The sequence below is a fragment of the Oratosquilla oratoria genome, chromosome 19, assembly GCF_046742065.1.
Source record: "Oratosquilla oratoria isolate Oo_2021 chromosome 19, ASM4674206v1, whole genome shotgun sequence".
Taxonomy (NCBI): Eukaryota; Metazoa; Arthropoda; class Malacostraca; order Stomatopoda; family Squillidae; genus Oratosquilla; species Oratosquilla oratoria.
Genome location: NC_134795.1, coordinates 39,846,907 through 39,871,092, shown reverse-complemented (window position 1 = coordinate 39,871,092; position 24,186 = coordinate 39,846,907). Strand labels below are relative to the sequence as shown.

The 24,186-nt window shown below is 40.9% G+C and overlaps 1 protein-coding gene across 6 annotated transcripts in view; it reads left to right on the top strand.

The window, feature by feature from the left end:
• Mms19 (MMS19 nucleotide excision repair protein) overlaps positions 1 to 24,186 on the top strand; it is a 514,253-nt gene that overhangs the window by 76,203 nt on the left and 413,864 nt on the right. For all 6 annotated transcript variants that reach the window (XR_012967332.1, XM_076202916.1, XM_076202918.1 and 3 more), the window contains one exon: positions 23,433 to 23,553. Coding sequence is in view for 5 of the 6 variants with exons in the window: in XM_076202916.1 (XP_076059031.1) it covers positions 23,433 to 23,553 (121 nt within the window). In the remaining variant the exon portion in view is untranslated. The remainder of the gene's footprint in view (positions 1 to 23,432; positions 23,554 to 24,186) is intronic.

Sequence of the window (24,186 nt, the reverse complement as noted above, 5' to 3'; positions counted from 1 at the left end):
AGTTCAATGTTCTTTTAGTAACACCTTGCCATGCAATATCGATAATCTTAAGACAGATCACAATGTTGTAATGTTCTTTCCAAAACGCCCTCAATGTTAGGTTAGTGTTTTCAGTCACTTCGAAGCAACGCTTGAAAAGATGCTTTGTGAAAAGTTTCTTAAAATTAGAGATAACCTGTTGGTCCATCGGCTGGAGGATAGACGAAGTATTGGCTGGCAGATACACAACTTTAATGAATTTGAATTCATCTAAAAGGTCATCCTCAAGGCCAGGAGGGTGAGCGGGAGCATTATCCAATAGAAGGACACACTTAAGTGGTAGACCATTATCGGTTAAGTATTCCTTCACTGAAGGACCGAAAACTATATTCATCCATTCAATAAAAAACTGACGAGTCACCCATGCTTTGCTATTTGCACAGAACTTGTAGTTTTTCTTTGATCACTTTTTTAGCTTTGAAGACCCTTGGGTTTTCTGAATGGTAGACTAGCAATGGTTTCACTTTGAAGTCGCCGTTAGCGTTAGAGCAAAGGGCAAGCGTGAGCCTATCTTTCATAGGCTTGTGTCCGGGCAGCTTCTTTTCTTCTGCCGTGATAAATGTACGCTTAGGCATTTTTTTTCCAAAATAACCCAGTCTCGTCACAATTAAACACTTGATGCGGTAGGTATCCTTTGTCACTAACAAGCTTTTCAAACACCTTCACAAAGTATTCAGCCGCCTTAATATCAGCACTAGAGGCTTCGCCATGATGAATTACTGAATGAATGCCAGTTCTTTTCTTAAAATTGTCAAACCAGCCACGACTGGCTTTGAACTCCTCACAACCTTGCGACGATTCTCCCTCGGTCTCAGCTGCATCACGCTTAAGGTCATTGAAAATGGTGCTAGCCTTCTCACAAATAATACTTTCAGAAACAGAGTCACCAGCAAATTCCTTTTTCTTAATCCATAATAAAAGTAACCGTTCCATTTCATCATGCACATCAGTTCGTAGCTTCGAAATAATGGTGACGCCTTTGGAAGGCTGCAGCTTCTTTATGGCATCCTTCTGCTTGATGATCGTGGATATTGTAGAAGGATTGCGGCCATATTCATTTGCCAAGTTGATGATACGAACACCACGCTCATGCTTCGTTATAATTTCATGCTTATCTTCCATCGATATCATTTTCTTAGGCTTTTTCTTTTCACCACCTTTGTCTTTAGCCTTGGGACCCATAGTTGATAACAAAATAAGGGTATATAATCCAAAATAAAACAAAACACAGGCACAAAACACAACGAATAAGCAAGCATGTGTGAACGAAGCGGCAGCGACAACCAAACTGGGTGGCTGAGTGAACGCACTGCTCCCTAGCGGCGCTCACGGCAATCATCGATTCATATCTCAAATTTTTCGTCGTATGTCAGAACAAAATTGTTAGAAATTTTCATGTCGTATCTCAAAACATTCGTATGTCAGGACAGTCGTATCTCAAGGTTTTAGTGTAATAGAAAAATGTAAGGACCAACCAAAATTATAGATATGTGAACAGTAAACTGATAAACAAACAGGAAATAGTAAAATTATGCCAAGGGAATATAGAATACACAGAAGATATAGAAATGGCTGAAGTCATGAACAAAAAATTCAAGTCTCTGTTCACTTGAGAAAATATACATTATTGGGATGAAAGGAGTGAAGCAAGATCCACCCCCATGAGAGAAATTATTGTAACAAGAAAAGAAATTATGAACCTTGATGTCAGGAAATCAGATGGAATTGCAAACTGGATACTAAAAGAATGTAAAGATGAACTATTAGACAAAGTATATAAGGTAAAGCTGTTCACTCAAAGAAGGAAAAATACCGGAATACTAGAAAAATGCCAATATCATACCAATATATAAAGTGGAAAACAAAGAAGACCCAACAAATTACAGACCGGTCTCCCTTACAAGTACAATAGCCAGAATTTGGGAAAAAGTTATAAAAAATAGGTGGACAAAACATCTGGTGGAGAACAATGTATTAAATCTGAGACAGTTTGGATTTAGACAGGGAAGGTCATGTGCTACAAATTTGATCTGTTTCTATTCAAGACTACTAGATATAATACAAGAAAGGGATGGAAGGGTCATTGTGCTTTCCTTGATTTACAAGAGTTCTACTTGGGAAGAAGTGATTAGTGGTGACCCATAGGGATCAGTATTGGCTCCGATAATGTTTGCCATTTATGTGAATGATATGGATGAGGGTGTAGAATATTACATGAACTTCTTTGCAGATGATGCAAAACTGCTCAGGAAAAGTACTGAAACAGATTGTGAGTCGCTACAGAGAGATCTAAATAAGGTTTGGGAATGGAGTCAGAAGTGGGAAGTGGACTTCATCATAAAGAAATGTAGCATAATGGAATTTGAAAAAAGTAAAAAAAGAATATCAGGACAAGATAAAATTGATACAAAGGAAATAAAGTGGGTTCTGAAAAAGACCTGGGAGTAAATATCACAAGAGACATACACATACATATACCAAAGGCTTTTTCCCCCCTTACACGGGGAGTAGAGCCAAAAAGAAAAAAGGGATAGAAACCACTCCCACCCATTCCATCCCCTACATATTCCACTCCCCTCCACCCTCTTCCCTCTCATCTCATCTTGACACCTCCTGGATGACGGGTCATCCCTGCATCCTGTCCACTTCCCTGGGTTCAGAAGCAGTGTCGCAAGACATGAAAACATGAAAATGGAATTCCTGATATTTGAGCTGAAGTAGTTCTCATGGGATGCAGAAAGTCGCTAGGAGTACAATGCAATTTGAATTATCCATCTAGCTGTCCTAGTTCTCGAGATATTGCATTTTGAAGGGAATTAAATCGGGCCTATTTTGTCCCAGGAAATCGGTCCGAAACGTGTGGTCTGACTAATCGCCGATCAAACGTAAACAATGACGGTTTTTACTAACATGCACAATTTTATATAAAAATTTAGCATATGGATGCACTATTTGACCTATTTTCTTTAAGATGTGTGATTTCCATGTAATTTGATCAAAGAATCACATTTTTATCCTCTGCAAAATTACCCACCACAGCTACGATTACCATCAAATTACATGAAAATCACACATTTTAAAGAAAATAGTTGAAATAATTCAACTATATGCAATCTATTACACTAATAACACAATAGTAACAAACTTAATAGTGTAGTTTGATCCATACCACCAGTGATCATAGATAGCGGGCAGGACGAATCATAGCTGTGGTCCGTAATATTACGGAGGATAAAAATGTAACTTCTCTTTGATCAAATTACATGAAAATCACACATTTTAAAGAAAATAGTTCAAATAATTCAACTATAAGTCTATAATACTAATAACATAATAGTAAGAAACTTAATAGAGTGAAGTTTGATCCATACCACCAGTGATCATAGATAAGATGGCGGGATGGACGTTGACGTTGTTGTTATCCGATAATCCGACCCGATAGAAAAAAAAAAACTAATTAGTACCACCGATTTCTCAGCTCTTCCGTAACACGCTACCTTTATTTTGGTATTAGAATAATACGCGAGACTAGTAATTTTCGTTCATTTTGGTCAGTTGCCAATACACTGAATTTATTTAGCTCATTTTTTACGCTGAAACATAAACCAATTTTCGATTTACTGTTGAATGTAAGCCGCCATGTTTATCTTGTTTTTATGTACTGACATGTAACTGATGATGTAATTGTTTGAAATTTACTACGATCGTAGTAAATACACTCACATAATATTTGTATAAATGAAATTTCCCACGGTATGTAAATTTGGCCGTTTGCATGGCGTGCGCATAAAATGATGCGCTATTGTGCTCGTCATCGACGGTGATGCCTCTGGTGGTGTTTGACCTACCTAACCACTCCCACCCATTCTATCCCCTACATATTCCACTCCCCTCCACCCTCTTCCCTCTCATCTCATCTTGACACCTGGATGATGGGTCATCCCTGCATCCTGTCCACTTCCCTGGGTTCAGAAGCAATGTCGCAAGACACAGCACATCCACACCAAAGCCGATTCATTAAATTGGCGACCCCCACTCTCCATCCCCCCCATGCAGAAAAGGAGAAGATGGGGAGAAATCCCTTTGGGCTGTGTTAAATTTTTCTCATACATACTCCCTCACCCCCCATCCCCCATCCCCCCCCATCCCCCACCCACTTCCCCTCATGCATCACAGCATCATCCATACACAACCCTTCTCCATTCACCCCAATCTTCTGTCCTCTCCCGTCCTTCCTCAATAGACATTACTCTTTTTTGTAATGTTCCTTTTACCCCATCCATCCATCTCATCCTAGGATGCCCCCTCATATTCACTTCCTCCACCTCTGCCTTCCACACCTCTTTTATTAATCTTTCTTCACTCATTCTTTCCATGTGTCCAAACCATCCTAATATCTCCCAACTCCCTTTCCACCCCTGTTCTCCTCCTTACCTCTTCATTTCTCACTCTATCTAGCCTAGTAACCCCTATTATACTTCTGAGACACCTCATCTCAAACACATTCAAACTCCTCTCTTCCTCTCTCATGTTTCATGTTTCTGCCCCGTACAGTGCTGTTGGTACAATCACTCCTTCATATAACCTCCTCTTAGCATCCATTCCCAAATGTCTATTTCTCATCATACTTTTTAATCCACCAAGGCATTTACTCATTACTCTCAATCTACATTCTACCTCCACCCCCACTCCTCCCTTTCCTGCCACATTTGCTCCCAAGTATCTAAAATATCCACTTCCTCCAGTCTCTCACCCTTAATGCTCACTTCCAGCCTGCTGTCACTCTCGCCCCATGTACATCTCATCACTTTACTATTGCCCACATTTATCTTCAGCTTCCTTCTTTCACACACCTTCTCAAACTCTGTCACTAACTTCCTCAATCCTTCCTCTTATCCTCCTACAAGCGCAGTGTCATCAGCAAACAACAACTGGCTTATTTCCCACTTTTCTCCACACGTCCCTGACGAAGTCCCACCTTTACCTCAAACCATTCACTCTCTCCAAGTACATGCATACATACATATACCAACGGCTTTTTCCCCCTTATATGGGGGGTAGCCAAAAAGAAAAAGGCATAGAAACCATTCCTACCCTTTCCATTCCCTATATATTCCACTTCCCTCCACCCTCCTCCCTCCCTCTTATCTTGGCACCTTCTGGATAACGGGTCATCCCTGCATCCTGTCCACTGCCCTGGGTCAGAAGCAGTGTCGCCAGACACAGCACATCCACAGCAAGGCCGCTTCATTAATTCGGCGACCCCCCCCCCCCCTCATGCAGAAAAGAAGACTGGGAGAAATCCCTTCGGGCTGCGTCAAATTTTTTCTCATACATACTTCCTCACCTCCCCATCCCCCACCCACTCCCCCATCATGTATCACAGCATCATCCATACACAACCCTTCTCCATTCACCCCTATCTTCTGTCCTCTCCCATTCTTCCTCAACAGACCTTCCTCTCTTTTGTAATGCCCCTTTCACCCCATCCATCCATCTCATCCTAGGATGGCCCCTCATATTCACTCCTTCCACCTCTGCCTTCCACACCTCTTTTACTAATCTTTCTTCACTCATTCTTTCCATGCATCCAAACCATCCTAGTATTCTTTCATCAACGCTATCTTCCAGCTCCCTTTCTGCCCCTGTTCTCCTCCTCACCTCATTTCTCACTCTATCTAGCCTAGTAACCCCTATTATACTTCTCAGATATTTCATCTCAAATACATTCAAACTCCTTCTCTCTTCCTCTCATATGTTCCATGTTTCTGCCCCATACAGTGCTGTTGGCACAATCACTCCATATAACCTCCTCTTAGCATCCATTCCCAGATGTCTATTTCTCATTACATTTTTTAATCCACCAAAGCATTTACTCGTTTCTCTCAATCTACATTCTACCTCCACCCCCACTCCTCCCTTTCCACATTCGCACCCAAGTATCTAAAACTATCCACTTCCTCCAGTCTCTTTCCCTTAATGCTCACTTCCAGCCTGCTGTCACTCTCTCCCCTTGTACATCTCATCACCTTACTATTGCCCACATTTATCTTCAGCTTCATTCTTTCACACACCTTCTCAAACTCTGTCACTAACTTCCTCAATCCCTCCTCTGATCCTTCTACAAGCGCAGTGTCATCAGCAAACAACAACTGGCATATTTCCCACTTTCTCCATTTTCTTTAACCATCTCCAACCCCTGACCCACTACCCTTGCATTCACCTCTTGCACCACCCCATCCATGTATAGATTGAACAGCCAGGGCGACATAACACATCCCTGACGAAGTCCCACCTTTACCTCAAACCATTCACTTTTTTCCATTTCTAATCCTAACACGAGCTCTACTACTCCCGTAATAACTCTTGACTGCTCTTAACAGCTTTCCTCCTATCTCATATATCTACAGTACCTCCCACAGTGCCTTCTTGTCTACCCTGTTGTAAGCCTTTTCTAGATCCATAAAAGCCCAAAAAAACATCCTTATCCTTTCCTATAGCTTTCTCACATATCTGTGTTACCACAAAAATCTGATCTACACAACCCCAATCTGTCCTAAACCCACACTGTTCCTCACCAATTACTCCCTCTATTCCTCTCCTTATCCTCTCAATCAAGACCCTCCCATAATTCTTCCCAACTACTCTCAACAAGCTGATCCCTCTGAAACTACTACACTCACACTTGTCCCCCTTTCCCTTGTAAAGAGGAACTATACAGGCACTCCTCCAGTCCTCTGGCACTCTTACCCTCTCTTAAACAGACATTAAATAACCTCACCAGCCAGTCTACTATAGTTGTACCTCCTTTCTTCAGACATTCTGCATGGCATCCATCCAACCCAGGTACCTTATCTGCTCTCATCATCTTAACAGCTGCTTTAACTTCATCCTTCCCTATTTCTCCTCCATCTGCAAAGAGATTCATATAACCTTCAACTTCTTCATCCATATCATTTATGTATATGGCAAACATGATTGGAGCCAGCACCGACCCTTGTGGAACACCATTTATAATTTCTTCCCATTTTGAGTATTTGTCTCTAATTACTACCCTCATTTTTCTCCCAGTCAAGAAGTCTTCCATCCATTCTGATAATTTACCTGAGATGCCACCTATTGATTATAATTTTCTAATTAATTTCTTGTGTGGTACTTTGTCAAATGGCTTTTGTATGTCTAGATAGGCACAGTCTGCCCATCCATCCTTCTCTTCTATTATATCTCTTAGTCTCGAGTAGAAGCAGAGCAGGTTTGTTGTATATACCTAGTTGTATTATTATATGGGAAGGGGAGCTATGCTCATGGTGACCCATTTTTGTATCTCGAAGATCAAGTTTGTTCTTAACCCCTTCAATACGGGCCAAAATCTCGCGGGCAGCATCAGCTGCCAGACGTGTGATGTTGCGTCATAATACAGGCGAACCTCGAAAGCCCGGACTAATTGAGGGGAAGGGTGGTCCGGTCATGCCAAACGTCCGGTCATTGAAAATATCGCCCTAACGACCGTAGATTTTCATAGTGGTATACGTATAGGTAATGTATATGGCATAGAAACACATAAGAATAATACTCTAACACTGTATTAATAACAATACTGTAATAATAATGCTATGATACTAATAATTCTGTAATGATAACTGTAATACAGGCATGTAAATGTACTGTATATACAGTGTACTGTACTGTATTTTTTATTACGTACACTGTAAATATTGGAAGGTATGCACGTGGGACAGTGGTGGCGGCCAGGGTTGCGCGTTTTCTACACTGCCGTGTAGAATGGGAGTGTTGCCATACTGGGGCATACATTTTTCTCGGGCGTGTGCAGACTTTCATAGCAAGATATACTTGTCAAACTTTGACAAAATGGTGGTTCTAGTTTTTTATTCTTGAATGTATATAAGGCCCCCATGCCCTAACATATTCAGTAAGATATAAAAATTATTTTTTTATATTACAAGCCCACCGGCTATGCCGGGGGGCTTGGCCTGCAGCGCTGCGCGCCCTGGGCTACGCCCCTTTTTAGGAAAATAAAATATCAAAATTATATTACTTTTTATTTCTTGTCAACATCTAGCTGTTCTCGCAAGTCATCTATATAGGCGCTCTTCTTCTTCTTCTTCGAGTTCTTCTTCGAGTGTTGTCACAGGAGGATAATTTTTATGAATATCGAATTTGAATATTTTCCAAGTAGCTTCGTTAGCATTTACAAATCTTGCTTCTTGATAATTTTCAACCTCGTTTACATCTCCGTTGTTGGAAGTTTTATTGAAAAGAATGCGATCGCAACCCTTGTTCACGTATTTAGTAACATAAGCGATGCATTTGATTGAGTTTGAGCGTTCAACGTTTATTTGAGCATTATACTTCAAACACAAATACGCGTTATATGGCACCACCCATGAATTGTCTATAGTTTTTTTCTCGCCTTTAATTTTTATTTCGAAAGAATTACCTCCTTCTCCAACCGATCTTCTTTTGTATTCTATGTATCCATTGTTTCCAAACAATAAATCATTTCTGCAAGTCTTAGGGAAACCTTTTCCACATTTTTGTGCTCTCGAATGTTTGCCCTGACAACAAAGGTGTGATTCATCGTAGCCTTTACATGGCCCATGAATCATACACTTTGTGACAACATCGTAAAGTCTTGGTTCTTTTTCCTTGTCGGGAATTTCTGCTGAGATCAATTGAGAAACTATATCCGCGGTTACGCGTTCTTCCATCCACAACAATACGTGCACGTGAGGAAGTCCACGTTTTTGCCACTCTATGCTATACAGATATGCTTTAACACGACCAAAAATATGTTTGTGTGTCAAATATTCTATTAGGCTATCAACTTTCAACTTGAATATCCTACTTACTAAATCGGGTTGTAGAAGAGAAGAAGAGAAGAAGCGAGCATTCACAGATTGGTTACAAAAGAGGACAGGGGAGTCATATGAGACGTACAAAGAAAAGAAAAGAGAAGTAAAGCAAAAGGTAAAGGAGGCAAAGAGGAGAGCAGATGTGAAATGGGGTAGGAGTATGACAGAAAATTTTGAAAGTAATAAAAAGATGTTTTGGAAAGAAATTAAGAGAGGAAGAGGAGGCGAATCAAGTAGGGAAGAAAAGGTAAAAGGTACAGATGGAGAGTTGATAATGGAAGAGATGGCAGTAAGGGGAAGATGGGCAGAATATTTTAGGGAGTTGCTGAATGTGAAGGAGGATAGGGAAGGAAAGATAGCTGCAGTGGGAAATGCGAAGAAAATGAGAGTGAGGAGAATGGAGGAGAAATAAGGAAGGATGAGGTGAAGGCAGTTGTAAAGATGATGAAAGTAGGTAAGGCACCTGGTCTGGATGGATGTCATGCAGAATGTCTGAAAAAGGGAGGTTCAGTGATGGTGGACTGGTTGGTGAGGTTATTTAATGTTTGCTGGAGAGAGGGTAGAGTACCGGAGGACTGGAGTAGTGCCTGTATAGTTCCTCTTTACAAGGGAAAAGGGGACAAGTGTGAATGTAGTAATTTCAGAGGGATTAGCCTGTTGAGTGTAGTAGGGAAGGCTTATGGGAGGATCTTAATTGAGAGGATTAGGAGAGGAACAGAAGGAGTAATTGGTGAGGAACAGTGTGGATTTAGGACGGGTAGAGGTTGTGTAGATCAGATCTTTGTGGTAAGACAGATATGTGAGAAAGCTATAGGAAAGGGGAAGGATGTTTTTTGGGCCTTTATGGATCTGGAAAAGGCTTATGATAGGGTAGACAGAAAGGCACTGTGGGAGGTTATGCAGATTTATGGGATAGGAGGAAAGCTTTTGGGAGCTGTTAAGAGTTTTTATGAGAGTAGTAGAGCATGTGTTAGGATTAGAAATGGAGAGAGTGAGTGGTTTGAAGTAAAGGTGGGACTTCGTCAAGGATGCGTTATGTCGCCCTGGCTGTTCAACTTATACATGGATGGGGTGGTGCGAGAGGTGAATGCTAGGGTAGTGAGTCAGGGATTGGAGATGGTTAAAGAAAATGGAGAAAAGTGGGAGGTGAGCCAGCTGTTGTTTGCGGACGACACTGCGCTTGTGGCAGGGTCAGAGGAGGGATTGAGGAAGCTGGTGGCAGAGTTTGGGAGAGTATGTGATAGAAGAAAGCTAAAGATAAATGTGGGTAAAAGTAAGGTGATGAGATGTACAAGGGGTGAAAGTGGCAGTAGACTGGAAGTGAACATTAAGGGAGAGCGACTGGAGGAAGTGGATAGTTTTAGATACTTGGGTGCAAATGTAGCAGGAAAAGGTGGAGTGAAGGTGGAGGTAGAATGTAGATTGAGAGAAGCGAGTAAATGTCTTGGTGGTTTAAAGAGTGTAATGAGGAATAGACATTTGGGAATGGATGCGAAGAGGAGACTGTATGAAGGAGTGATTGTGCCAACAGCACTGTATGGGGCAGAAACGTGGAACATAAGAGAAGAAGAGAGAAGGAGTTTGAATGTGTTTGAGATGAGATGTCTGAGAAGTATGGTGGGGGTTACTAGGCTAGATAGAGTGAGAAATGAGGAGGTGAGGAGGAGAACAGGGGTGAAAAAGGATTTGAGAGATAGGGTTGATGAAAGAATATTAGGATGGTTTGGACACATGGAAAGAATGAGTGAAGAAAGACTAGTAAAAGAGGTATGGAAGGCAGATGTGGAGGGAGTGAACATGAGGGGACGTCCTAGGATGAGGTGGATGGATGGGGTGAAGGGGGCTTTGGGGAAGAGGGGAATGTCTGTTGAGGAAGGAAGGGAGAGGATGGAAGACAGAGGTGAGTGGAGAATGGTTGTATATGGATGATGGGGGGTGGGGTAGTATGTGTGAGTAAATTTTGACGCAGCCCGAAGGGATTTCTCCCCGTCCTCGCCTTATATGCAAAGGGGGACGGAGAGGGGGGGTCGCCGATTAAATGAAGCGGCCTTGCTGTGGATGTACTGTGTCTTGCGACACTGCTTCTGACCCAGGGCGGTGGGCAGGGTGCAGGGATGACCCGTCATCCAGGAGGTGCTCAGATGAGAGGAAGGGTGGGAGGGATGTGGAGTGTATTTAGGGATGAAATGGGTGGGAGTGTTTTTATGCCTTTCCCCTTTTGGCTACCTCCCTTGGAAGAGGGAAAAAGCCTTGGTATATGGATGGATGGACTAAATCGGGGCGGTCACACGATTTTGTTTCAGTGGAACCTGTTTTGTTCATCCCCTCGCATGACTCACTCTAATTTGGATTCATAGTAAAAGTTATGAAATAGTCTGGAGAGCCACAATAAGAGACGTATGCGAGAGCGTCTTGTTGTCGTTGCTTCATGTATCGAGGTCCACCAACAAAGGTGGGAGGCAACACGACTCTTTGTCCAATGTCATTCTTGTTCGTAACGTTCAATATGTCCGCCCTCTCTTTGCGTATTTGATTCTGATGAAGTTCCAGAAACGACAATTTGTTAGATTCAACCTTCACGAAATTGTCTACTGCAAATTGCTGAAACAGCCTTCTATCTTTGGTTATCTAGTTGAAAACGCCTTCTCTTTCCATGTAAAGTGATGAATAAAACATAGCTGGTGAAAGTCTGTTATATTTCCCCTCTTTTTTCCCAGGTTGACATTTTTTGGTCATTTTGTAAGAGTACCCTATGTCGCCGTTGGGAATGAGTAAAGGATTCTGGAATATGTCATAAAAGTAATTGTTATGGTCCAATATTTTGTTAGGAAATTTCGTGTTCTCTGCAGGGGAACTTATTATTATCTGAAGAGGGTCTTTGTCTGGACTCAAATCAACTATCCCTCCAACTTGCGAGGAAGACGTGGGTAAATGGTAAACCCCTTTATGCTCTTTCGTGTTGATGCCTTCGGCTGTTTTTAGCGTTATGGACATTTCAGGAATTTTATCGGTCTTTTTAACGTAATCGTCGATCAATTGTCTTGAAGATTCAACTTCTTTGAGCATGCCCGAGAGACAATATATTGTTAACCACTAAATAATCATACAATTGACTTATTATAGTTTCGTTTTTCGTAACTTCATTTTCCTCTCTTTCTCGACGCTTTTTACTCTCTGTAATTTATCTTTGTGTGGGTAAAAAAAATCGCACATCCTCTGAACACATAACTTTAATTGTTGTTTCTTATCGTGGTAGAAGTAAAGATCCAAAAATGAATTATCAGACTTCCAGAACGGCTTTTCTTTACCAGCAATTAATTCTGGTTTTAGAATTCCGATTTTATGATACACTTTTCCTTGAATCTTGTAACATAACAAACTTTCTTGCTTGTTTTAAAGTGTTCCTGAGGTTTTAAATGACGTAAAGGAAAATAACGTGTTAGATCTGACTAAATTCTTTAGAAAGCGATTCAATAAAGGGGACGTTCCGTTATATAAAGCCTCAAGATCGCCGTTGAGTTTCATCGCTAAAACCATTGGTGTTTGTCCCACGTTACAACATATGGTTCTACGTTCTTTTTTCCATAGTAACACTTGACAAAACTTACATCTGAATGTTCCAATTTCACCGATCGAATGAAGTGGAACCCCTTTCTTATCAGTTTCTCGTAAAGATCCTATGCAAACCGTGTATAACCTCTCTAATGACTCCACAAATATTTGTTTTGTTTTTTATTGAGTTTGTTACGTTGTTCTCGCAAGTCATCTATATAGGCGGTTTGTGCTGATGTTAAACCCCCATTTAAAATACCCCCTTTGGATTTTTTTAATTCCTTTTTTCCCCTAAGCAATAACTTTTTTTTAGCTTGCTATTCTTGTTTCAAAACTTTGCGAACCGTTAAAGCTTTTGCTTTAGCCTCTCTCCGTTTCTTTCTGGCCTCCTTCTTCCTTGTTCATTCCTCTTCCTCGGCTTTTTTACGGTCCTCTTTTTGAATACGAACCATTTCAATTTTCTTTAGTCGTTCTTTCTTGTCTTCAATACGTTTCTTAATCATTAAATCTTTCGCTTCTTGAATTACGTTGACGTTTTCTTCCACTTTCGTGTCAGTGCTTTTACTAATTTGATCTCTTACTTTTTTAATAACATACTTGTTAACTCGATCTATTCGCCTCTGGGCTTTAAAAGTTCTTTCAAGATAATACTTTTGATAATCTGTGTGATCCGATTTACCACCCTTTTTCGTAAAACTTTTGTACCCTGCGAAGTAATGCTTTTCAAACGCACACAAACTCTCTTGTGAAATTTCCCCATCAAATGCTTCGAGAGACTCAAAAATTTCATCGTTATATTTGTAATTTTTATCTTCTTTCAATCTCTTATTAAATGTTAATAGTTTTCGATGGAACAACTTTATTGATTCTCTCACTGAAAATGTATTGGTATTGCCGTATAAATTTGGAAAACTCGAAGCATGTTCACGCCTCAATTCACCCATTCGTTTTTTGTTTTCGTTCAGAAAAGCTTTGGTCAATTTTTTTTTCTGCGTAATCCATTTCCAAAAATGACGATTTCTCTGCACATTTAACCTCGATGACTCGGGCATCTTTAACGCGGATAAAGAAGCGTCCTAAACACAGAACGCGAATATACACTTATGCCCGCCAGGCGACCAGGCGATGTAACCGATTTGCCCCAAGCCTCGCTGGCCGCAGGAAAAGAAAATTTTCGGAAGACAAATATTTTTATTTAGTATAAAAGCTAAAAGAAAGCTGAAACTTTAGCGTAGAATTTTTTTCTACACGGTAAAAACGTATGTTTTGGTGTATAATATTTTATAAGTAACATAATTACCAATAAAAGTCATATTTTGATGTACCATTTATTATTTGATAACTAGTTCTATGATTTTTAAACAAAAGTTTGAGTTTTTGAACATTTTAAACAGCCCGCTGATATGTAGAAAAAATTTCATGTCCTTGTGCAGTTGCCACATGCCGCTATTTTACTACGTTTTGGTACAAAATTCTACGAAACGGCAGCCCTGGTGGCGGCTTGACTGGGCCGGGTTTGAGCACACGTGTACGGCCGTTGCTGCCACCTACCGGACAAATAGGGAACTTTGCTTGAAAAGTCCGCCCTTTGTTCATTTCGACCGGTCATACGAGGGTCCAGGCATTCGGGGTCCGGGCTTTCGAGGTTCGACTGTACTTGCATTATAAAAAATAAAGTCACCGCTGTATTAATCTTTCACCCGTGAATTTTGATAACCATAGCAAATATGATGAAGCCAGTTTACAGAATATGGGGGTCACGCAGGTACAACTACAATAAATGTAATCAAGACACCGACGTCGGCATCCTCACGTACCCACTTGCTCCTCATGACGCCTACGTAGGCATCACCGTATGGAAGGGGTTAAATTGTTGTATTGTGTGTACACACACTATATCTTCATCCAATTTGTTCCATACATCTATCACTCTATGTGGGAAGCTGTTCTTTTTCAGGTCTCTTCCGTAGTTATCCTTTTTGAGTTTCATTGCATGTCCTCTTGTTTTTCCTCTGTCCCATTTTAATAGGTCCTCTCTATCAAGGCATTCTTTTCCTTTCATAATTCTGTAGATGGTTATTAGGTCCCCTCATTCTCTTCTTTGTACTAGGATTGGTAATTCCAGTTCGGCCAGTCTTTGTATGTTAGGTTTGCAAATGTTGGGACCAACTTTGTCGTTGCTCTTTGTATTCTTTCTAAGTCTCTTATATTCTTTTTTGTACTGGGTGACCATATCAGCACTGCATATTCCAGTTTTAGCCTTATCAGTGTTTGTAATATTTTCTTGATCATTTCCTTATCCAGGTATTTAAAGGCCACCTTTATTGATCTCAACAAATTGTATGATCGTTTCTTAGTTTGATGTATGTATGCCATTTGCTCATTTTTTTTTTTTTTTGTCTTTTTTCTATTTTTTCCAGGCTTTGTCTCTTTTATCCTTAGCTTCACTACATTTTTTGTTGTACTAGTTCTTTATGTATATTCTTTCTTCCTTTTGTTGTAGTCCATATTTGATCATACCCTCATTATAAATTTCTTTTAGTATATTCCATTTCTCTTCCATCCTTGTTTCTTCATTTAGGAATTTTTCCCTGTTTGCATTATGAGAATTTTTTAAGTTTCTCAAAATTCATTTTGTTGTACATTGGTCTTCCTATTCTAGGTTTCTCCTTTCTTCTTAGGTCTATTTGCTCTTTTAGTTCCAATTCTATTAGTACATGGTCACTCTTTCCTATTGGTGTTTTGTAATCTATTCTGTCTACAATTTCATGTTCTGACATAAGTATTAAATCCAGTCTCGAAGGTTCCTCATTGTTTCTGTATCTGGTATCCAGGAGGTGCCAAGAGGGTGGAGGGGAGTGGAGTATGTAGAGGATGGAATGGGTTGGTGTAGTTTCTGTGCCTTTTTCTTTTTGGCTACTTACCGTGTAAAGGGGGAAAAAAGCCTTCGGTATATGTTTGTATGTATAATTGATAATCCAGGATTTCCAGTAATTGGGAAGATGGTGGTGGAGAAAGCGTGTTTTGTTCCGACACATCATGCCAACACCAATGTCTTAAATCCTCCTCCTCACTGAAGAGAGAATAGCCATCATCAAATAAACTTGCACTCTCATCTGATGTGTCCAAGCTTCTAATTGAAGCTTCATATTCATTCTCATCTTCTGAGCTCAACATCTGGGCATAATTCATAAAAAAAAGTGAGTGTATGTGCACAAAAGCAATGAGTCTACTTCATTTGACTGATCCCTTATTACTAACAGTTGTATCCCATGGCAGAAGAGACACAGCTACCAGATGTATGATTCACTGAGTATACTCATTGACAGCTGAGAAGGGCCCCAATTCAGTGATTATACTCAACTGTGTCTGTTTTTGAAGCATTATGTTTGGACGAGTTTACTCATTCCACTCTGAAAAAGAAAAATTGGGTGAAGATGAGTTTACTCATCCTTGCCAGGTAAGGGGTTAATTATGATGAGACTGGCAAGTGTTGACTGTCAAGTCAAGCCACTTCTTGTATATCACCATGAAAATCCTTGCAGCTAAGCACAATAATGTGTTGAAAGCTAAACTGCCTACAATGTGGAAGATGAATAGCAATGCATGGGTTATGCAGACATTGTTATGGAGTAGTTGACTGAAGTGTTTGCTCGAACTGTCAAGAAGTACCTTTAGGATAAGGATCTTCCTCTTTAATTTCTCCTCTTAATGGATAATGCTCCTGTGCATCCACTGGATATAGTGGAAGACCTGGATATTGAGTACGACTTCATCAAGGTCAGATTTCTTCCACCTAATTTTACTCCACTACTGCATCACATGGATCAACTGGTGATTTCCAATTTCAAGAAAACATACACCAAGGCACTGTTTTCAGGTCACTAATGACACTGATTTGACCCTTTGAGGTTTTGGCAGGAACACTTCAACATCCTCCACAACATCAATCTCATTGACAAAGCCTGGAATGGATCTGTTGGTGCACATTGCAGTCTGCTTAGGCCAAGTTGTGCCTCAGAGAGAGACTTTGAGGGAGAGCTGTCAAAGTAGTGGATGAAGTCATTTCCATGAACAAAAGTACATGCTTGGGGTATTGGCTGCTTGTTATTGTGGCAAAAGTAGCATGCAGTTGATACTTTAGGGTCTATATGGGGCGCCCCTACGGACCAGAGCCACACATCATTTTGTCTATGATAGAGGAAAACTCTGTTCGTAGAGAAATGATGACACTTTTATACTACGACTGTCCCTCCGTTATGCTGTCCCCCAACCCCTTGTTGCTGTCCTGTACCATTTCTCTGAGTATTCTTTATCTGTGGTGGGGGAATTCCCTATGGTGGGGGAAAAGAATACTGCCACCAAGTATTCCCACTTGGATCGTAAGATGCGAGAAGAAAGGGACGGGGAGTGGGACTAGGCATCCTTCTCCTTGTAGCCCCACAGGGGACATTCCTAAACAAAAAAGAGAAGGCATAAGAGGGTCTGGGAGTTTTCCGACCAGCACCCTAAGGTTTGGGTCTTTTAATGTGTGTGGATGTGATACAGATGAGAGTAAAAGGGAAGAGATAGGTAGTATGTTTGTGAGAAGAAAGATGGATGTGTTGGCTTTGAGTGAAACTAAGTTGAAAGGGAAGGGTGAGTGTAAGTTTGGGAGTGTAAGTGGGAGGTTATCAGGAGTGAGGAGAGGGCGAGGGAGGGAAGGGGTGGCTATTCTAGTAAGTGAAGAGATAGGTAAACGGGTAGTGGAGTGGAAGGAGGTTTCCTCAAGGATAATGTGGATGAAGGTGAAACTGGGAAAGGAGATGTGGGTCTTTGTAAGTGCATATGGGCCTGGCAGTGAGAAGAGTGTAGAAGAAAGGGAGGCTTTTTTGGATAGATTTAAATGAGTGCACAGAGGGTTTAGGAAGAAATGTCAATGTAATAGTACTGGGAGACCTTAATGCTAGGGTAGGAAATGGTCCAATCGATGGAGTGGTTGGGAAATGTGGAGTTCCAGGAAAGAATCGTAGTGGAGAGTTGATGGTGGAAATGTGTCTAGAGAGTTGATGATAGCAAATACAGTGATTCGGAAGAAAGTCAAGCATAAGTACACATGGGAGAGGGTGGTGGAGGGAAGGGTGGTAGATAGAGCGCCAATGGATTATGTAGTGGTAAATAGGATTATGATAGGAAGAGTTAAGGATGTACATGTGCTAAGGGGAGAGGGTGGGGGTATATCAGATAATTTTTTGGTGGAAGGTAAGTTGAGAGTGGAGGATAGATGGAGAAAGAGGAAAGGGACAAAAGGTAGGGAGGTGCTTAGAGTGAACTCTTTGAATGAAAAGGAAAAGGAGGAGTACGGAAAGAAGCTGAGAGAGGAGTGGGAGGGAGTAAAGGATAGAGTAGAGCTGGGTGTGGAGGAGGAATGGGGATGGTTCAAGGAGGGAGTCATAAAGTGTGCAAAGATGGTGTGTGGAACAAGAAGGACAGGTGGAAATAGAAGAAAGGGTAGTGAATGGTGGGATGAGGAAACAAAGAAGGTTGTAGAAGAGAAGAAGCGAGCTTTCACAGATTGGTTACAAAATAAGACGAGGGAGTCATATGAGAGGTACAAAGAAAAGAAAAGAGAAGTAAAGCAAAAGGTAAAGGAGGCAAAGAGGAGAGCAGATGTGAAATGGGGTAAGAGTATGACAGAAAATTTTGAAAGTAATAAAAAGATGTTTTGGAAAGAAATTAAGAGAGGAAGAGGAGGCGAATCAAGTAGAGAAGAAAAGGTAAAAGGTGCAGATGGAGTGATGATAATGGAAGAGAAGGCAGTAAAGGGAAGATGGGCAGAATATTTTTGGGAGTTGCTAAATGTGAAGAAGGATAGGGAGGGAAAGATAGCTGCAGTGGGAAATGCTAAGAAAATGACCATGATGAATGAGGAAAATGGAGGAGAAATAAGGAAGGATAAGGTGAAGCCAGTTGTTAAGATGATGAAAGCAGGTAAGGCACCTGGTCTGGATGGATGCAATGCAGAATGTCTGAAAAAGGGAGGTACAGTGATGGTGGACTGGCTGGTGAGGTTATTTAATGTTTGCTGGAGAGAGGGTAGAGTGCCGGAGGACTGGAGGAGTGCCTGTATAGTTCCTCTTTACAAGGGAAAAGGGGACAAGTGTGAATGTAGTAGTTTCAGAGGGATTAGCTTGTTAAGTGTAGTTGGGAAGGCTTATGGGAGGGTCTTGATTGAGAGGATTAGGAGAGGAACAGAAGGAGTAATTGGCGAGGAACAGTGTGGATTTAGGACAGGTAGAGGTTGTGTAGATCAGATCTTTGTGGTAAGACAGATATGTGAGAAAGCTATAGGAAAGGGGAAGGATGTTTTTTGGGCTTTTATGGATCTGAAAAAGGCTTATGATAGGGTAGACAGAAAGGCACTGTGGGAGGTTATGCAGATATATGGGATAGGAGGAAAGCTACTGGGAGCTGTCAAGAGTTTTTATGAGAGTAGTAGAGCTTGTGTCAGGATTGGAAATGGAGAGAGTGAGTGGTTCGAGGTAAAGGTGGGACTTCATCAAGGATGCGTTATGTCGCCCTGGCTGTTCAACTTATACATGGATGGGGTGGTGTGAGAGGTAAATGCAAGGGTAGTGGGCAAGGGATTGGAGATGGTTAAAGAAAATGGAGAAAAGTGGGAGGTGAGCCAGCTGTTGTTTGCGGACAACACTGCGCTTGTGGCAGGATTGGAGGAGGGATTGAGGAAGTTGGTGACAGTTTGGGAGAGTATGTGATAGAAGAAAGCTAAAGATAAATGTGGGTAAAAGTAAGGTGATGAGATGTACAAGGGGTGAAAGTGGTAGTAGACTGGAAGTGAGAATTAAGGGAGAGCGACTGGAGGAAGTGGATGGTTTTAGATACTTGGGTGCAAATGTGGCAGGAAAAGGTGGAGTGAAGGTGGAGGTAGAATGTAGATTGATAGAAGCAAGTAAATGCCTTGGTGGATTAAAGAGTGTAATGAGGAATAGACATTTGGGAATGGATGCTAAGAGGAGACTGTATGAAGGAGTGATTGTGCCAACAGCACTGTATGGGGCAGAAACATGGAACATAAGGGAGGAAGAGAGAAGGAGTTTGAATGTGTTTGAGATGAGGTGTCTGAGAAGTATGATTGGGGTTACTAGGCTAGATAGAGTGAGAAATGAGGAGGTGAGGAGGAGAACAGGGGTGGAAAAGGAGCTGGGAGATAGGGTTGATGAAAGAATATTAGGATGGTTTGGACACATGGAAAGAATGAGTGAAGAAAGACTAGTAAAAGAGGTATGGAAGGCAGATGTGGAGGGAGTGAACATGAGAGGACATCCTAGGATGAGGTGGATGGATGGGGTGAAGGGGGCTTTAGGGAAGAGGGGAATGTCTGTTGAGGAAGGATGGGAGAGGACGGAAGACAGGGGTGAATGGAGAATGGTTGTATATGGATGATGATGTGATTGCATGAGGTGGAATGGGCCGGGGGGTGGGGGGGTGAGGTAGTATGTGTGAGCAAAATTTGATGCAGCCCGAAGGGATTTCTCCCTGTCCTCTCCTTTTATGCATGGGGGGACGGAGAGGGGGGGTCGCCGATTTAATGAAGCGGCCTTGCTGTGGATGTGCTGTGTCTTGCGACACTGCTTCTGACCCAGGGCAGTGGACAAGGTGCAGGGATGACCCGTCATCCAGGAGGTGCTCAGATAAGAGGGAGGGTGGAGGGGGTGTGGAGTGTATTCAGGGATGGAATGGGTGGAAATGATTTTATGCCTTTTCCTTTTTTGGCTGCCTCCCTTGTAAGGGGGAAAAAGCATTGGTATATGTAAGAAATGACGTAATGGTAGAAGCAAATTTAAGTGAAGCATATCACCTGAAAATTTGAACTAAAAGTTCTGGATAGAAGAGGCCTCATGGTGGAAGAGAACCCATTATGAAAACAAAACCAATATATTTGGGAGCATTGATAGAAGACAAATTGTCACCTGACAGACGTATCAGCAGGATTGTGGGAGAGACATATGGACTGCAGCAGAAGATTAAAGTGGCTTTTCACTATATGGATGAAAAGGTGATGAAAAAACTCATCAAAATTTTAATCTGTTCAAGACTAGAGTGGTATAGTTCGCTCACAGAGTAAAGCAAGATGGAGATAATACAAATGGCAGCAATCAAACTGTACCCCAGCCTGGTAGATAAACCATGTGAGGAAAGATTAAAAGTACTGGGTCTGCCAAATTGAAAGGTTGAAGAGAAACGTGATATGATTACAGTATTCAGGTCACTAAAGGGGATAGATTCCATTGGCAGAAGAAATCTCTTGATTAAGAATGGGAGGGCTTTAAGAGGTCCTGGGAACAAATTAAGAAAGACCATATGTGTAGAGGATATGGAAAAATACAGTTTTCCATATATACTTAGAATAGCTTAGAAGGTGATAAAGCTCAAGCTGTAATGATACATGAATTCAAATCTAAATATGATAATTGGGAATCAAGGATATAGATTAAGTTGGAACTGTATATGAATTTGAGGCTAGGTGTGATAAATTGGAGAGTAGAAGGCAGGAATCAATGAGCATTGCTCCTTTCCTGTATACTACAGTTAGGTAAATATACTGAGTGGGAAATGAATATCAATACTAAGAAATACAATGTACTGGAAATGGGCAATAGTGGCAAAAGACCCTCCTTAAACTATTCCTTGGGGAGAGACCTCATTACAAAAGCAAAAGAGGAGAGACATACAGACTGCTGAAGAAGATTAAAGGCTTTTCACCATATGGATGAAGAGATTATGAAAAAACTCACTGAAACCATCCAAGACCCGAAGAAATATCATTGGTATAGTCCCCCACACTGAGTGAAGGATATAAACAAGATCAAGAGAATATAAAGGGCAGCAACCAAACTGGTCCCCAGCCTGGCAGATACACCATATGAGGAAAGATCAAAGAGAAAGAGGTGATACAATTAAAATATTCAGGTTACTAATAGGGCTAGATTGCATTGACAGAAGAGATCTCTTGATTAAGGATGGAGGCTTTAAGAGGGCATGGGACCAAATTAAGAAAAACCATATCTAAAGAATGTGGCGTGGGGATGGGCGGGGTAGTATGTGTGAGCAAAATTTGACGCAGCCCGAAGGGATTTCACCCCGTCCTCTCCTTTTATGCAATGGAGGGACGGAGAGGGGGGGTCGCTGATTTAATGAAGTGGCCTTGCTGTGGATGTGCTGTGTCTTGCGACACTGCTTCTGACCCAGGGCAGTGGACAAGGTGCAGGGATGACCCGTCATCCAGGAGGTGCTCAGATGGGAGGGAGGGTGGAGGGGTGTGGAGTGTATTCAGGGATGGAATGGGTGGAAATGATTTTATGCCTTTCCCCTTTTGGCTACCTGCCTTGTAAGGGGGGGAAAAGCCTTGGTATATGTATGTATATATATATATATATATATAATATATATATATATATATATATATATATATATATATACATATATACATACATATATGCATACATACATATATACATATACTGTATACATGAGTATATGGAATAGCTTAGGTGGTATAGCACAAGTTGGAACAATACATGAGTTTAAATTTAAATATGATTATTGAAAATCAAGAATATAGATTAAATTGAAATCATATATGTATTAAGTCTAGGTATGAAAAAAATGGAGAGTAGGAGACAGGGCCTAATGAATGTTGCTGCTTTCCTATATACGAAAATTAGATATATATTGTCAGCAAACAAACTGACCTGACTGCTTGTTGTATCCTTCATATCATTGGCATACATGAAGAACATTACTTACACTAATACTGAACCCTACAAGACCCTACATGTATCCTCCCACTAGCCAGACCCATACTTCACTAATGTCCTCATTACTCTGTTTCCCAGAAAAATTTTCATCCACTTCAGCATATAACCCTTAAGACCCATAAGTTCTAAGTACCATTATTTTTATGAGATACCATATTGAATACTTTCTCTAGATCTGAACAGTCTACCAACCATTCCTTTCATGCAGCTCATTGATTACTCTCAAATTATAACTCAGTAAATTGGAAATGCACTTTCTTCCCTGTATCCAAATTAGGACAGTTTCCATGTCCAGCTTCCAGTAGTGGAAGGAGGAGAGCACTTTCCATTTGGCTAAATTCAATGTCTTTCTCTTTATATGTTCACATATGAAGATACTTCAGTTAGGACTGATGAAAGAGTATTGTAATGGTTTGGACACATGGGAAGAATGAGTGAAGAAAGATTAAAAGAGGTGTGGAAAGCAGAGGTGGAAGAAGTGAACTTGAGGGGATGACTGAGGATGAGATAGATGTATAGTGTAAAAGGGGTTTTGAGGAAGAGGGGAATGTCTGTTGAACAAGGAAGGAAAAAGGCAGGAGATAGGAGTGAGTGGAAAATGGTTGTGTATAGATGGTACTATGATGCAAGGAAGAGAGGGGAAGTAGGGAGTGGTTATGTGATAATATTTTGATGCAGCCTGAAGGGATTTCTTCGTCTTCTCTATTTTTCTGCATGAGGGGATGGAGAGGGGGGGTCACCAACTGAGTGAAGCAGCCTTGCTGTGGATGTATTGTCTCACTGCATTGCTTCTGACCCAGGGCAGTGGGCAGGAGACAGGAATGACCCTTCATCCATGAGGGGCTAAGATGTGAGGGAGGAAAGGGTAGTGGAATGGATGTGAATGGGTACTTGCATTTTGACTTTGTTATCTCCCATATAAGGGGGGAAAAGCCCATGGTATATAGCTAGACAGATAGTAGTTAATGAACTCCCATAGTAGAAGTCTGGGTGAAATGTTGGTTTACAAAATTAATATATTATTTCATCCAAAAGAGTAAGTTGTGATAAATACATCATGTATTATTGCTATCTAGTGTTTTATACTAGTGTTCATAGAGTGTAGTGTGCAATATTTTATTTACTCATTTAATATTACTCCCTGATATAGGTGCTGCCACTGCTTGCAAGTCAGTTTATGACCAAGACAGGAGATACAGCAAGGAAGAACACAATTGATATCCTGGCCAGACTCATGAACAAAGCTTCAAGGTTCCCAGGTCTTTCAGAAGGTTAGTATATTTATGATCAGTGATATTGCTGATTATGAAGTATTGGATGTGTTTCAAGGAGGAAATATTAAAGTGTATAGAAATAGTGTGTAGGGTGAAGAGAATGAATGGAATTAGAAGAAAAGGTAGCGAATGGTGGAATGAAGAGATTAGTGCATTTGTGATGGTGGCATACATATGATGAACATTTACCAAAAAGAAATGAAGAAGCATTTAAGAGGTATAAAGTAAAGGTGGTGGAAGCAAAGTGCAAGGCAGAGGAAGTCCAGAAAAGTGTTGACAGGTTTATTTAATTTATCTAATTTATCTAACTGTACTCAGGGTCACATCTCTTTTTCTCCAGTGATGCCTAGGAACATGACTACATGCCTAGTTTATGGGTTTTGGCTTGGACTAGGTGTTTGAATGAGGATTTTGAAAGAAACGAAAGAATGTTTTGGAAAAAATAGTGCAAAGAGGAGAGTCAGAAAGAGGAATAAGATAACAGATAGACTTGTTAATGGAAGAGAGTGCTGTAAAAAGACTAGTAAGTCTTTGACTATGGTCTTACAGGATACTAGGAGGATGATCATTGAGTGAGGAGAGTGATTAGGCTAAGACAAAAGAGGTGAGCATATAGAATTGAAATAAATG